Below are 13,480 nucleotides of genomic sequence, written 5' to 3'. Positions count from 1 at the left end.
ATATTTGTTTTGGCTCACTTTAAAACAGCAGGTAATTTTATAACTATCTTTGAAGTGTTTTCGTTTCTCTTTGAAAATCACTACCGTTAGTTAATTAATTAAGATGCAGAATTAAAAAATTCTGATTTATCCTAAATCAAGTTGCTAGATTAGCTTTGCGTGAGTAATGCATATGTGCTAGAATCACTCTTGAGTGAACTTTGGACTGATGGGCACCCAAATTTTTGCATGAACATCAGTTGTTTCTAGAATATAAGAGTATTACATGTATTTCTCTAAAACCAGCACCAAAGTCTCCTGAGCTGCGTTTGGAGCCGATGAACTGTACAACCATTACAGTACAGTGGCAGCAGGACTCTGAGGACACTGCAGCTATTCAAGGGTACAAGCTGTATTACAAAGAAGAAGGCCAGCAGGAGAATGGACCAATTCTGCTGGATGCCAGTGATCTTGAGTATACTGTCAGTGGTTTAGGTGAGTATATAAAATATTTCTTAACTCTTCTGGAAGACAGAAAAGTCAGAGGCCATCTTAGACTGCTTAAATCATTAGACCTGTAAGGCAACAACATTAGGGTTGGCCATCCATTTTCCCAGCCATAAGCTTTGCAAGCTGGAGTTGTGCTGCTGATGGAATAATCCTCTTCCAAAATATCTGTTGCACAACACTTAGATAACCAGATCTTGTAAATCTTGTGTAAGTTGGAAGAAGGACACCCAGCTATTTATCACAAGATACTGAACTTAGAGTTAGTAAACACTGATAGTAAATTACATGTCTTTTTAATATTCAGTTTAATACACTTTTTTTTCCCCAGTTTTTATGTATTTATGCCTGATCTAGTAATAGTGGAAGATTAATACAAAATACCAGAGATATTTCTCTGGCATTTCTCGCCCATTTCTGTTATTTGTAGCCTTTGTAACAGCTATACTGCACAACAAGCACTGCTTGCTCACCATACTAGCAAGTAGTGCTTGTGTGTGTTACTATCCTCTTAGTATTTTTAAGGAGCACTGGCAAATATTTGCAGGACTGAGCACAAGGATTAGGTGCAGAGCTTGCTGCGTCCCATTGTATTCTTTCCATTGATTACCTGACTCTGTGTCCTCCTGTAATTCTTGCAATGTGTATTAGCACAGATGTGTTGGTATCATCCCTAGGTAGAAGGTGCTTCTGTTTACATACATAACTGAGAATTTATTTCATAAAAAGATGTGATCTATAATGTAATCAGAAGAAGTGATATAGGACTTGACACAGTGTTTGAAGTGTGCTGAGATGGTTTACTTAGGGGCAGTGTGGAGAATTAATTTTGACTAAATTATCAAAATTGACCTGCAGGCTTAACTAGGTCAGATGGCCTCTTGACCATGCTCAGATATTCTCATCTGCTGTATACAGTTGAGATACTATTTTAGGGGAGATTTGAGGAGAGCAGTCTTGTCTGTTAACTGGACAACTGACCATCTGTGACCATTTCTAGCTAGAGCATCTGGCAGCAGCTGACTGTTTAACAGAGCTGGGAGACAAAAGAGCAGTGGGTTGAAAGGATGTGGTGTCTGTGTGCCCTAGGACATAAATGCTTTTTTTTTTGGTCTTCTCATTATGCAGTTACAAAGCAGTAATTTCAGACACATGCAAACTTATTAACTGTGTGATCCACATCATATGGATTTTCTCAGTACACTAATACTCCTCAGATTAAATATTATTTTACAGAATTAGCTTAGAATGTATAGTCTCTGTGTGTTTTTACTAGTTTTTCAAAAGAAAACAAAAGCAAAGTTAAGTTTGGGAAATGACAGCTTTCACATGGTCACAGTTAACTGAATTACAAGAAGTGTGGGCATGGAAGATTTCATGTGCTTGAGTTAACCATTCAGGCGTGGTGTATGTGATGTCTTGAGTGTTTATTCCTTACCATGATTCTAAGTATCTAAATATGATGACCAAAACATGATACATCCCATATGATTTGATGACCATAATTTATATTTTTCACATATGAGTAATTTATGCTGCTGTAGGTTAGATCCACTGAAGAGTATTTTTTCAAATAACTTCAGTAGAAGTCATCTTTTTTTAAAAAATATTTTTAATGGGATGTGTTGATTTATTTGAGGTACATATCAAATACGGGAAGTCTTCCTGTGTAAGTTTCTTTGGTGGTTTCATATTTTGGTTTGCTTTGTGGCATTTACAGAAAAAGGTGTTCATTGCTACAGCTACAAAAGACTGAGTTGGCACGGGAAATTTGATTAGGTCATGATTTTCCACTGCTGAGATGATTACATATGTTGAAGCTTGGGAAGTTCACACAGACTTCTCATAGTGACAGTACCTGTCTTTGCCCATTGAGAAGCTGTCTGTTTAGAATACTTATGTACACTAAATTATTTCTTCAAAAATTGTATACAACCAACCTTTTTTTGCCTGTGGCAGCTGCACTTGTGGAGAATGTAGCAGAGAATATTGTGGAGAAATATATATAGCATAGGAAATTATATGCAGTATATAAACCCACAAAGACTTCAGCAACATCCATGTATTAAGAAGGGACTGATTTCCATTTTTGCTTTTTTCCTAAATTTTATTTCTTTTGAACAACCTAAATCATTTGGACCAGGTTATTTTATTTATGCATTTCAAATTTAAACTATTACTTATTAGGAAGTGGTCCTACCTGGTAGAATTTGAGATAAAACAAGGCAAGCTGCTGCTGTAAGTTCCACGACTACGGTAAACTGAATCTTCATGAACTGGACAGAGGCTTTGAGGACTAATGTTCTGTCATCCATCTGCCTCTCCTGAGGACACTAAACTACTGATTTATTGACAGCCTCTTTAAAATAAATGTCTTCATTATGAGCTACAGGAATTAGTAGAATACTGCAAGTGAGAAACCTGAAGGGGAAAGCGGTGTGTTAAGATTTTTGGTTTCATATATGATGGATAATATCAAAAGAAAAGGTTCTTCCTGGTTTGGAAGAATATGGTAATAGTATTAGGTGCTTCCCAGTGGCAAAGATGGAGTAGTTTCTCATGCATTATCTGTTGCCACAGAGTTATGTGGCTTCCAAACACTGCCTCTTCGTGTCTTAGTTCGTCATGACCTAAGGCTGCTTTACTGTTCCCTGTTCTCTTGCAAAGTTAATAAACTGCAGATAGACTTCTAGTGACATTTGGAGCCTGTCAATACATCTCTTCATGGAACTTCCTGCAGGTGTTGGTACAACTGCTGATTGTGTAAAATCTGTGGATTTAAAGAAGATTGTTCACTTATTCCTTGGCAATTGAAGCGCATCACAAAATCAGAATTCATAATATTCTCTAATCAAAGGGTACATTAGCATTGATATTATAAACACTGTTGATTACATTGATTTTTGATAGCATTGATATAAGTACTGTAAATTATTTGCATGTGTCTACAGGGCTCTTTAGGGAGGGACAAGTATGATAGGTAGAGCAGAATCAGCAATGCTAGTGTAAAATAAGTTACCATGATGGAACATTAAATACAGCAATATGAATATATGATGTACGTTTTAATCTTTTGTTGCTTGCTACCTTGTTTTTTTGAGAACTGACCTCTCTTACTCCAGTGTAGGTCTGCGCAGTTACTTCTGTGTATTTTTAAACTGGATTATTTAGCATGCTAGTCACCATGTAAATAGAATTAAATGATCTGATCAGAGTCAGGGCTGCCATTGTCAAAATAAATATCCACAGTTTCACATAGACATTTGTTTGTGTTAAAGGTCTTGGCATTTATTTTTCAATAGCAGGCCATTTCCTAGTCTAGTGTAAAATTCCATTATTACTTGAATTTGCTACAGGAGCAGACCCTTGGGTGCATACCATGCATTTTTGCCTGTATTTTTAATTCCTCCTTTGCTTCCTCCTGCTCTAGAAAGCTTTCTCTGACAGAAAGTCTTTCATTGTGAGACCTGATGAGTCTGCCGGTACAGGTTCTGTTTCTGTAATATTTCAGAATATATGTGTTCAGAAGCTGAAGTGAGTTCTGGTGGTGGAAGTGTTTGTTTGGGAACCTTCTCGCTGTGCAACAGAGGACGGATTGGCAAAGCTTGGAAGTTAAAGAGAGTGTCCAGAGAAGCTCATCTTCCCCTTTACGTGTCTTCAAATGATTTTTTTCAGAGTATTTTAAGCATGTGCATATGCATCTCTGCCTCAGTGTTGCTGGTACTCAGTACTGTGCTAGGGGGACTGTTTGCCTCGGCTCACGGCTCACTGTGTTGGCAGCCATATGACTGGTAGGAAAGTAGAGCCTGTACAAGAAGGGCAGTGACTCAGAAGAACCCATTTTAAGCTTACCTGGTTTATTGGAGCCAGGAAATCTTCATAATTAGGTTGTCATACTCCTAGGAATCTCATCCTGGAATCTACGTCTAGGGAGAATAAAATCAAATTCTTGGTTAACAAACTCAAGAAAGCAAGATCAGTTCTGATGCTGTAACGCAAGAACACTGTTCTTCAAGCTGCCTAGAAGTCTCCCTCTGAACTTTTTTTTGTATTTTTCAGTTAGTGTCATGTAGTAATTAATTAAGTAGGTGCCACTGGTGATGGGGGAATGCAGCATGTTCATGTGCTGTTAATGCCTTCTACACTTGGAGGGAGGGAGGAAAGCAAGAATTCACTCTGCTAGCTCATTCTTGCGTATCGCTGTCTGGGAGCTGTACCAGCTTGAGTGATGGTAGTTACAGTGTGGATTCCAGAAAGTTGCACTTTGGTGACAAGGCTAATAACTAAATGCACACGAAACCCTGAGACAAGCAGCTTGTGGCAGAGATGGGGGCCTCTTCGGTGCTCTTTTGTTTGTTGCCTACAAGATGATATCGCAGTAAATAACCGTTTTCAGGCAGACACCTTAGGGGATGGAAAAACTGGTCTGTTAGCTTTGGGGAAAACGTGGCCTTGAGTGTGGGAGCCCACATACCTGGGCCTTTCCCTGCCCAAGGCCCCTCCCCAGGAGTGGAGCATCCTGCGCTGGGTGCTGGAGCCCCCAGGAGCACTGCTGGCTCCCCGGGGCTTGGGGCGCCTGCAGGCTGCAGGGAAGTGATTGATGGCCATGAAATGGCGTGGATCTACTTTTTTTTTTTTTTTTTTAATAAAATAAAATAAAATAGGTTGGTGGTTCCCCTGAGGCTTGGAGAGACTGCAGGCTCGCTCTGGGAGGCTGCTTCTATGCTGTCTGGAGTCATCTAAGCTCTTTGCCGTGAAGGGCATTGCAACCCCTTGCTGCTACTCCTGATACTCCAGTTTACATTCCCTGGTGGCATTTTCCCCTGCCTCAGTCTAGTTCTGGAAAAATAATGAGATTCTGTCAGACTCATTTGTGCAATTTACTCCAAAAAATTTGGTCTTAATCAGAAAAACTTCCCTGCCTGAAAGCTCTTCTGTGTCCTACTTTTTTCCAGTTGTAGAGAGGAGAAATAAGGGAAAAATTCTCTGCCCTCCTTGAGTTGGACACATTTTTTTCCAAGTGGAGAATTTGTCAAAGTCTAAATAACACAAAGACACATTTTGTGACCCTGCATGGCACTCTCCTCTGAAAAGGGGACTTGTGGTGAAGAATTAGCTACCTACCTACTACACTTAGCATTCCCCTAGAGACTTGGCCTTCAGTTGTTTAATTTCCCTTGGATCTATTTATAGTACGTTAAAACCGTGATTATAGCTAAGCTTCAGTCCAGGGCAGCAAAGCTGACAAGGTGATTCTGCAGTCTATAGAAATTGAATAAAGGTGTGTAAGAAGAGTCACTGCAAAGGATTTCTCCAATTAAACTGCCTGATGCATGTCTCCCAAGTGTCACTTCTAATAATTCTGTAAAAGTACTTACAAAGTTTTGTAAAGCAGTTGGTGTGATGGTCAGATATGACATAGTGGTTTCGTTTGCACCATATTGTAAGTAGATGTGCTAGAAAAATGTAAATTTTAAAAAATTAATGACATCTTTGACAGCTTTGATGACATCTTTCTCATTAAGAACTGCAAATGCTGTAATACAGAGAAGAAATACTGTAAGAGCATGACATGTGTTAATGTAGTTCTTTCTGATAGCTAGGGCTGTCATTTCAGTTTTATCCTAGCTTTTGTTGGTGTCAAAATGTAGTCTCGCATACATGTATCTGAAAATTCTGGGATATCCAAAATCGTGTATGTGGGAATTGGTACTGCTTTTTCGTTATGAGTTACCATGGAAACTTAGTTTGGGATTCCCATACAAATTCAAGGAGCCAGGCATTCCTACAATTTCATTAAATGATGTGAAAGAAACACAGGTCTTACTCCCTCAACATTCAAATTTTTTTTCATTTCATAGCTAACTGTTCTCAAATGGCATGCAATAAAATATAATCTAGTATAACAGATATACTTTATTTCTGCTTGATGTATTTTATATCAGGTCAGACATTCACAGTTAATGAAGTGTCGATTTGAACAAACTACAGCTCTGTTTAAGAAAAAACCCAAAACAAAACAGAAATTATTTTAGCTCTTAATAAAGATCAACTAAAAGCTCAGTTTTCTTGCTTGGAAAACCAGATGATCGCACTGTATGCTGTATATACTGTAGCCATTATATTTACATGATTACATAGTGAAAAGTGTCTAATAGCTCAGTAGGTGACCAGGACAAATATTATCATTTATTTCCACTGTTTACAGCTGGGTCAGTCTAATGTTTACTCACGCTGATTATACCCTTAAACTAAACCTCTTATCTGTCAATTCTCCTGATTGTGTGTAACAGGCTTGCTACTACTACTTATCAGCTAAAACATAAGGGATTTGCTGGGAGAGGGGAGGAGGAATTGGTCGTATTGCACAGTACTAAACCCAAAAGCCCTAGAAGTAGACTGGGCATGTTTAAAAGCACCCTCTTCCTCGGCTAACTGTGACCTCTTTCTTCTGCACAGGCATGGCAGTCTGTGTATATTTGTACTGCCAAACCCAAGCTCTTGCCCAGTCGTGGTATGATAGTGCACTTCTAATACATGTCAATAAACAGATACACATTCCTTACTTCATATTCATGAAAGGCAGACCTGTCACCACTGTAAATGAGCCTGTCTTCTGAACGCAGACGTGGCATATCTGCGTATCTTGGGGTTTTTTCCCTTTCAGGGTTTAGAAAGGGAGGAGGAGAAACCCCTTATTGATTAAAATAGAGAAGGGAGGGGGCTTTATTACACTGTAACTTTTTTTTACCTGCAAAATATCAAAGCAAGTGCTGCTTTGATAAGCTTTTACCTCTTTTTTATAAGGAACCATATTGCATTTTACAGGCTGTAAGTGTAAATAGAGATCAAACTGATTTTGGTTCTGTTTTGTTGTTGGAATTTACAAACTGTCACATCATGTTTGGTTTCAGATGTAATTTCAGATGTAATTCAGAGCAGTAATTTCTCTAGGTAGTTTGTAGCAGAGAGCTCCTTTTAGAGTCAGGTTTACTGTTCTTGCTTGTGCAAGAACTACGTTGGCTGGCAGAGGTAGGGAAGGAATCCAACGTCAGCCTTGTGCACCATTTCTGATTTTATACTTGCTGGTCCATGTGCAGCTTGATGTGTACCGGGACAAGCGAGTGGGGAATAGCAGGAGGTTGCACAGCCCAAATACACTGGCATGAGGTGACCAGCCAAACTGAGCTGTGGACGCACCCGCTTTGTTCATGTCTCCCTTATGGAAGAAAAACGCTACACTGCTCTGTTGAGAGGAAAAATTAATTCCCTCAGATTGTAAAATCAAATTCTTACCAAGCAAAACTGAAACTAGTGTTTTAAGTGTGTGGCCCTTTGTTGGAGCTTATTGGCATGGCATTCATTACAAGTGTGTCTTTGGTTCAGCTTTATTTAAGCCCTCTTACGCAGGACTGAGTGGGAATCCCAGATAAATATCAGCTGGTTCTGAGGAGAGGCCAGTTAACTCAGCACTAATGCTCCGTGCTTATTATGCAGTTCAAGTGCCCATCTGTAAAAATGTAGTGCCTACCTTCCTGTGTCATTCGGCTGTTATTTCTCTTGCACTGTGCAGTGTTGCAGATTTGTATCATAATTACATATTTTCACTTTAATTTTTGTTCTTATAAAAAAAAAATCACTTTGTCGTGTGTTCTGACAGCATTTAAGTTTGCCTCTATTAAAGAAATTGGATTTATCAATTTTTTTTTTTTAAACCACATCACAGTTACTTCTGCCCATGTTTTTGGTGTCTGAAAGTAAATGTTATTTTCATACAGTTCATTTGTAAAGGAAATCTGTAATTATTGTTTAATGCATTTGTCAATTTTAAACTATATCATCAAGCCTCTCAATAGGTTACTGATTTAGCCAGTAATCAACTTCAGTAGGCGCTGGAATACTGAAATCGCTAACATCTGTGTTAGCAGCATAACTGGATTTGGTGTTGATTAAAATGTTACATATGACAATTACTATGTGAAATCTCTTAAGTTTTTTTTTGAATTAACTGCAGAGTCATGAAATGGCTCTAAAGCTCATGGAAAAGTATTAATTTGTCTACATGGTAAGCACTTAATCTTGGGTCAGAGAGATGCATTCTTGCTTTCAGACAGTTAAGATCTTTCAGAAACAGGTAGATTGTGTGTCAGCAGGATTGCCTAATGTATTTTTATGTAACTCCTTGAACACGCTCTCTGAACTGTTCCAGTTTGAACCCATTTATCTGGGAAAATAGGCCTGACATCCTCATTTAAACATGCCTTGACTTTTGCACTAATTCATTTTTACTCCCCAAGCTAGTGGCTCTTTGAAGGGGAAGGACGTGGTGAGGGAGGAGATACCCAAGTGCAGAATAAAGATTGAACGTACTGTACTTCAAAAAACAAAACTGAGTGCTAAGACCAGTTAAGCCTCACTCTCTAAAGAGATGGGGGGAGCTGTCAGGATAAGGGAAGCTTCATTATTTCATGGGGCAATGCCTTGTAGCAATTTTAAAGGTAAAAATGTAGAGATGCAGGCTTGACTAAGGCAAAAGGAGAGATTGTTCCATGTGCCCACTACAGTAGTTTGGAGGTTTGTTGCCTTGTTTTGAGAGTCTGTTTATCAGCTGTCCCCGTAACTGAGTTGGATGCAGTTATTTTTCTCAGGATATCAGAGTAATTGTGTCACAACTCTAAGAACTGGAATCAAGGGTGCTGCAAAGCCTTGGAAATAGGAGGGGGAAATTGGGAAATTTTTTGCACTCCGGCAAGGTAACTTGCCAGCCTATAGTGAAGCAAAATGTGTTGTCTTCAAAGTATTTAAAGGTAGAATTTTCCATGGTGGGAAAGCGATTAGAATCTTGCAGGAAATGCTGTCTGCTGCTCTGTGTTCTCAGGGTAGAAATTCCACCATTTAAAGCTAAGCCTGTGTGGGAATTCAGTTGGGAAATTGTGTCATGTTGATTGAGTAACAGTTAGGATGTATGCAAATAGTGTTTCATTGTTCGTTTGCTGGAGCTGAAGGTTAAAATTTGCTTCATGAAAAGGACATATTGATCACTCCTTACATCAACAAAGTTGTAAATTATTTAAAATAATAACCCTCAAAGTTGCTTTTGAAATATTTCTAAGTATTACAATGAATATGTAATAGTATACAATGTAAAAGTGACCAATAAATAAAGACTGATTTTCTCGGAAGTGGAAAGTTAAGTGTTGTTCCCCTGTTAAAAGAGAAAAAAAAGCAAGCAGTTAACAACGGCAGGAATGACCAGATAATTGCTCAAATTTCTTAAACAAAACAACAAAATAAACCAAACCAAACAAAATAAACCCCCAACAACTATGTGCATTCTTGCTCTACAACCCTTTTTAAATTTAAACAGAACTTTAAATACGGTGGTTCTTTTTTTTTTTTTTATTATCCCCCCCCCCCCCCCCCCAAATGAGAGGATTTGTCTCTGGGAGACAGCATTATTTAATTTGCTATTTATTGGGCTTCATTAGTAAAATACTTAAGTCTTGGATTGCAAAGAAACTGCTCCTTGGAGAAAGCTTAGAGAAAACTCCTGTTATAGGAAATTAAATCAACATTGTCCATTAATCATACTGCATGTCAACCCCCAGACCTCTCTTGATTGTTCTTGGTGAATGTGAGGAACCATTAGATGTGTGAGGTCCTTAAAGGTCTGAATAAGTCAAAGGGGAAGAGTTTAAAAAAATGCCACCATTAGCACATGAAAGAGACTTCAGAGTGGACAGAAGAAAACATTTGCTGTACAGGGCTAGTTACATTTCTTAATTTTTTTTCCCGTGTTTTTTTGTAATTATTATTTTCTTCCTTTGTTAAACAACAATCCGGATGTTGTGATCAAAATGTTAACTTAATTTTTCCTGAGGTTTTTTTTCCGTTAACTTTTTTGGGGTCATGTTACCACTTGTGATAGTTGTATGGGAAAGCTAATAGCAGGGGCTCTTTGCAAATTCAGTGTTAGTGATAAGTAAATGCAGTCCTAAAGCTAAGCTGGTATGTCTTCTGGTAGCTTTCCTGCCTTGAGTAACACCCTGGTTATGTATTTGCCATGAAGGCATTATTGCCAACAAGCATTTTTCTATTTTGGGAAAAGATACAACTGTGGAGAAGCTAATTTTTTCTGTTGTTTTTTCTTCAGGCTGACTGGAGTCACACTTTTGTGGCAAATGAAGGGAGAGCATGTAGGAAGCAGGGAAAAAACAACATTGTGTTGGAAGAAGCAGCCCTTGCTGTGAAACTTCTCTTCCAACCCTGTTTTTTTGCACCTGGGAAAAAAGTTGCATAGAAATGTTCTGCGTAAAAAGTGTATTTCAGCATTTATATTCACTTTCACAGTATTTTGACCATTATTGTAGCTGAATATTTTACCCTGTGTCAAGCTGGTTGTCATTACAAAACAAAAATGCTTTTTACTGCACATGTTTGTAGAAGCTGGGACAGGGAAATACGTTCTTTATCTTGTTTGGTAGATCATTTAGAGACTTGAGTTTTCTGCCTGTTGTGTGCATGCGTCCAGTTGTGCATGCTTGTCTCTTGTGCAACTGACACATTTCTATAGTCAGACAAAGGAGACGTAAAATATTATATGCAAATATATCTTGAAAATGTGGTCCCAGGGCTTTTTTTGAAGCAATTGAACTGGAGATGCTTGGAAGCAGTAGGGTAGGATGGTGTACATGGGGGAAGAGAGGCAGATGGATAGGTGTTGCACTGCTGTGCCTTATGTTCATTTACCCATCAGTTCCTCGCTTTCTCCGTTGTATGTTTACGGCGTGGGGAGGGATGTGCTCACAGCCTGTTGCCTAGCTCTGTGTCTGTGTGTCTGTATTTACATGTGTATATAGAAGCTGTTGGGAGAAAAATAGGATATCTTCTGGCTTCCTGATCCTTTTTGTCTTAGTCTAGTACAACACTTCTCCATCAGAAGCATACCTCTTAGTATATCAGTTCTTGGTATTAATTTTTATATTCATGATAATTATTAATGTTGGCCTAACCTATCCTTTTTTCCTCTTCTTGTGTATTTTGGCTGCCACCTTACTGCTTCTTACCTGCCTTTATCCAATTTCTCTTAGTTTCCCATCAGTCCTTGTTGCCTCAGTAATAACCCCTTGCCTTGGAAGACCCATAGCTATAGCACTCCTTACCAGTTATTTGTGCTGGAAAACTTTATTCATGGGGTGGCTTGGATGTATTAAGTCTTTGTATGTTGTCCAAGCAGAGCAGGCAGGTGTGCATGGGCTGTGGTTGGAAGAGCCCTGTCATATGTGCAGTGATAACCATGTCTCTCCTTCAGAAATGAGAGCCAGGCCATGCTTCCCATAACCCGGTAAAGCAGCTGCAGAAAAGCACCAGAGCGCAGTCAAGCTGTAGGACAGAAATGCGAATTGCTTAGCATGATTCGGAGTGCAGGCACGAGTCCAGGACACTCTGGCTGGCCCAGCAGTGCCTACACCTTCCTCTTTCCCCTGAGCCTCCCTGTTGGGAGATCTGCCTCTGAAGGGTCATCTTCCTCCTTGCTGATGCCGGGAGGAGTCTCCCCAGTGGTACCCCAGAGCCTGCGTTGTCCTGTGTGCCCCCACGCAAGGCAGTTGAAGCTTCCTGCCTGGCGTGTGTGTGACAAAAATCCACTTTAGGCAGTTACTCCTATTTCCACTTTTCTTTGTTATTTCTGCTAATAACACATGCTGTGCTCTTCCAGCACTTTGTAGCCATTCCAATGAGTTTCACAGATGGATGAGTGTTGTCATCCCATCTTACAAACCGGGTACCTGAAACACAAGGAAGAGAAGGGCTGCTTCTGTAGAGCTGCTCAGGCGCTGATGGTTTAAACCGAGTGTGATATGATATCCCTGAAATCAGTGACAGAACTGAGCTGTAAATTTCCAGATTTCCAGTCCTGCAGTCTATTAGATAACAGCTCCCCCTTGAGGGAAATGTCTTTTATAAATAAAATAAATTTTTATTTAATTTAAATAAATGAATTATTTTTATTTCATATATGTATATAAGTAACAGTAATAGATGAATATATATATTAAATAATTTAAAAAGTAAAAATAAAAAAAATAAAAAGACACAGCTATTCTGTCACTGAAGTTTTTTGTGGGGATAGGTTTGAGATTCACGATTTCACCAGGCTGCATGAGATGGAACAGACTTAGGGTGGCTGTATTGTGTCCTAACCAGCTGTCCACAGCTGGGAAGAGCAAGGTGGGTCTGCCAGTGGCTCGCTCTGTTGCCTTGGGATGTCACTTAGCTCTCACAGTCCGTCAAAGTGCAACTCGGAGCGCCATAAAGTAGCAAAAGCTGGTGCTTCTGGAACAAAGCGCCCCACGTCTTCGTGTACCTGCCTGTGCTGATGGTCTCTGTGCTTGCATGAACGGCTGTGTGGTTGCATAGGGACAGGGTGGGAGGTTGGCCTGCATGAAAAATAACTCTGCAAAGGAAGGTTGTGGCAGAGAGAGTAGCTGAAGGGTGAGGGGAAGCAGGCTGGCTTCTTTCAGCAGCAGTGTTGGCTAATGCTGGTTTAAAATGCTCATCAAACTGCAGGCTGAACTCAGCATTTGTAAAACTAAATTAATGATGGCAAACCCTTTTAATTGTACAAAGGAAGATAGCTAGCTAAGAGTTAAGTAGCTGTGTGTTTATTTTACCTAAGTAATCAATCAGTCAGACTGTTTTCCATTTTCTAAGTGTTGTATAAACTTCATATGCAGAGGAATTACATCAAGATAATTTTATTCTCCCTTTTCAATCAAGACAGTAATATAGCTTGGATTTAAATCTTGAATGCATTAGGAAAGATAACAAAAATAACCTTGATTATAAGTCATCTCCTAGTCTTTTACTGTGTACCTTTCAGTTAGTTAATACAATGTTTGACATGTATTCAATGCTTGTTCTTCACAAGACTAATTGAAAACACGGCAGGTATGGTGAAAGATTTAAATTGCAACTGGCCTGTGGTCAAGCATTT

General features: G+C 39.2%; 1 protein-coding gene across 1 annotated transcript in view; it reads left to right on the top strand.

The window, feature by feature from the left end:
• The window catches only part of PRTG (protogenin), an 87,559-nt gene that overhangs the window by 47,915 nt on the left and 26,164 nt on the right, over window positions 1-13,480 (top strand). The window contains exon 11 of the mRNA XM_037395158.1: window positions 286-474. Coding sequence (XP_037251055.1) covers window positions 286-474 — 189 coding nt within the window. The remainder of the gene's footprint in view (window positions 1-285; window positions 475-13,480) is intronic.

The sequence above is a fragment of the Falco rusticolus genome, chromosome 7 (genome assembly GCF_015220075.1).
Source record: "Falco rusticolus isolate bFalRus1 chromosome 7, bFalRus1.pri, whole genome shotgun sequence".
NCBI classification, from domain to species: Eukaryota; Metazoa; Chordata; class Aves; order Falconiformes; family Falconidae; genus Falco; species Falco rusticolus.
The sequence above is the reverse complement of the archived record's forward strand: the minus strand, read 5'-3'. Positions and strand labels throughout refer to the sequence as shown.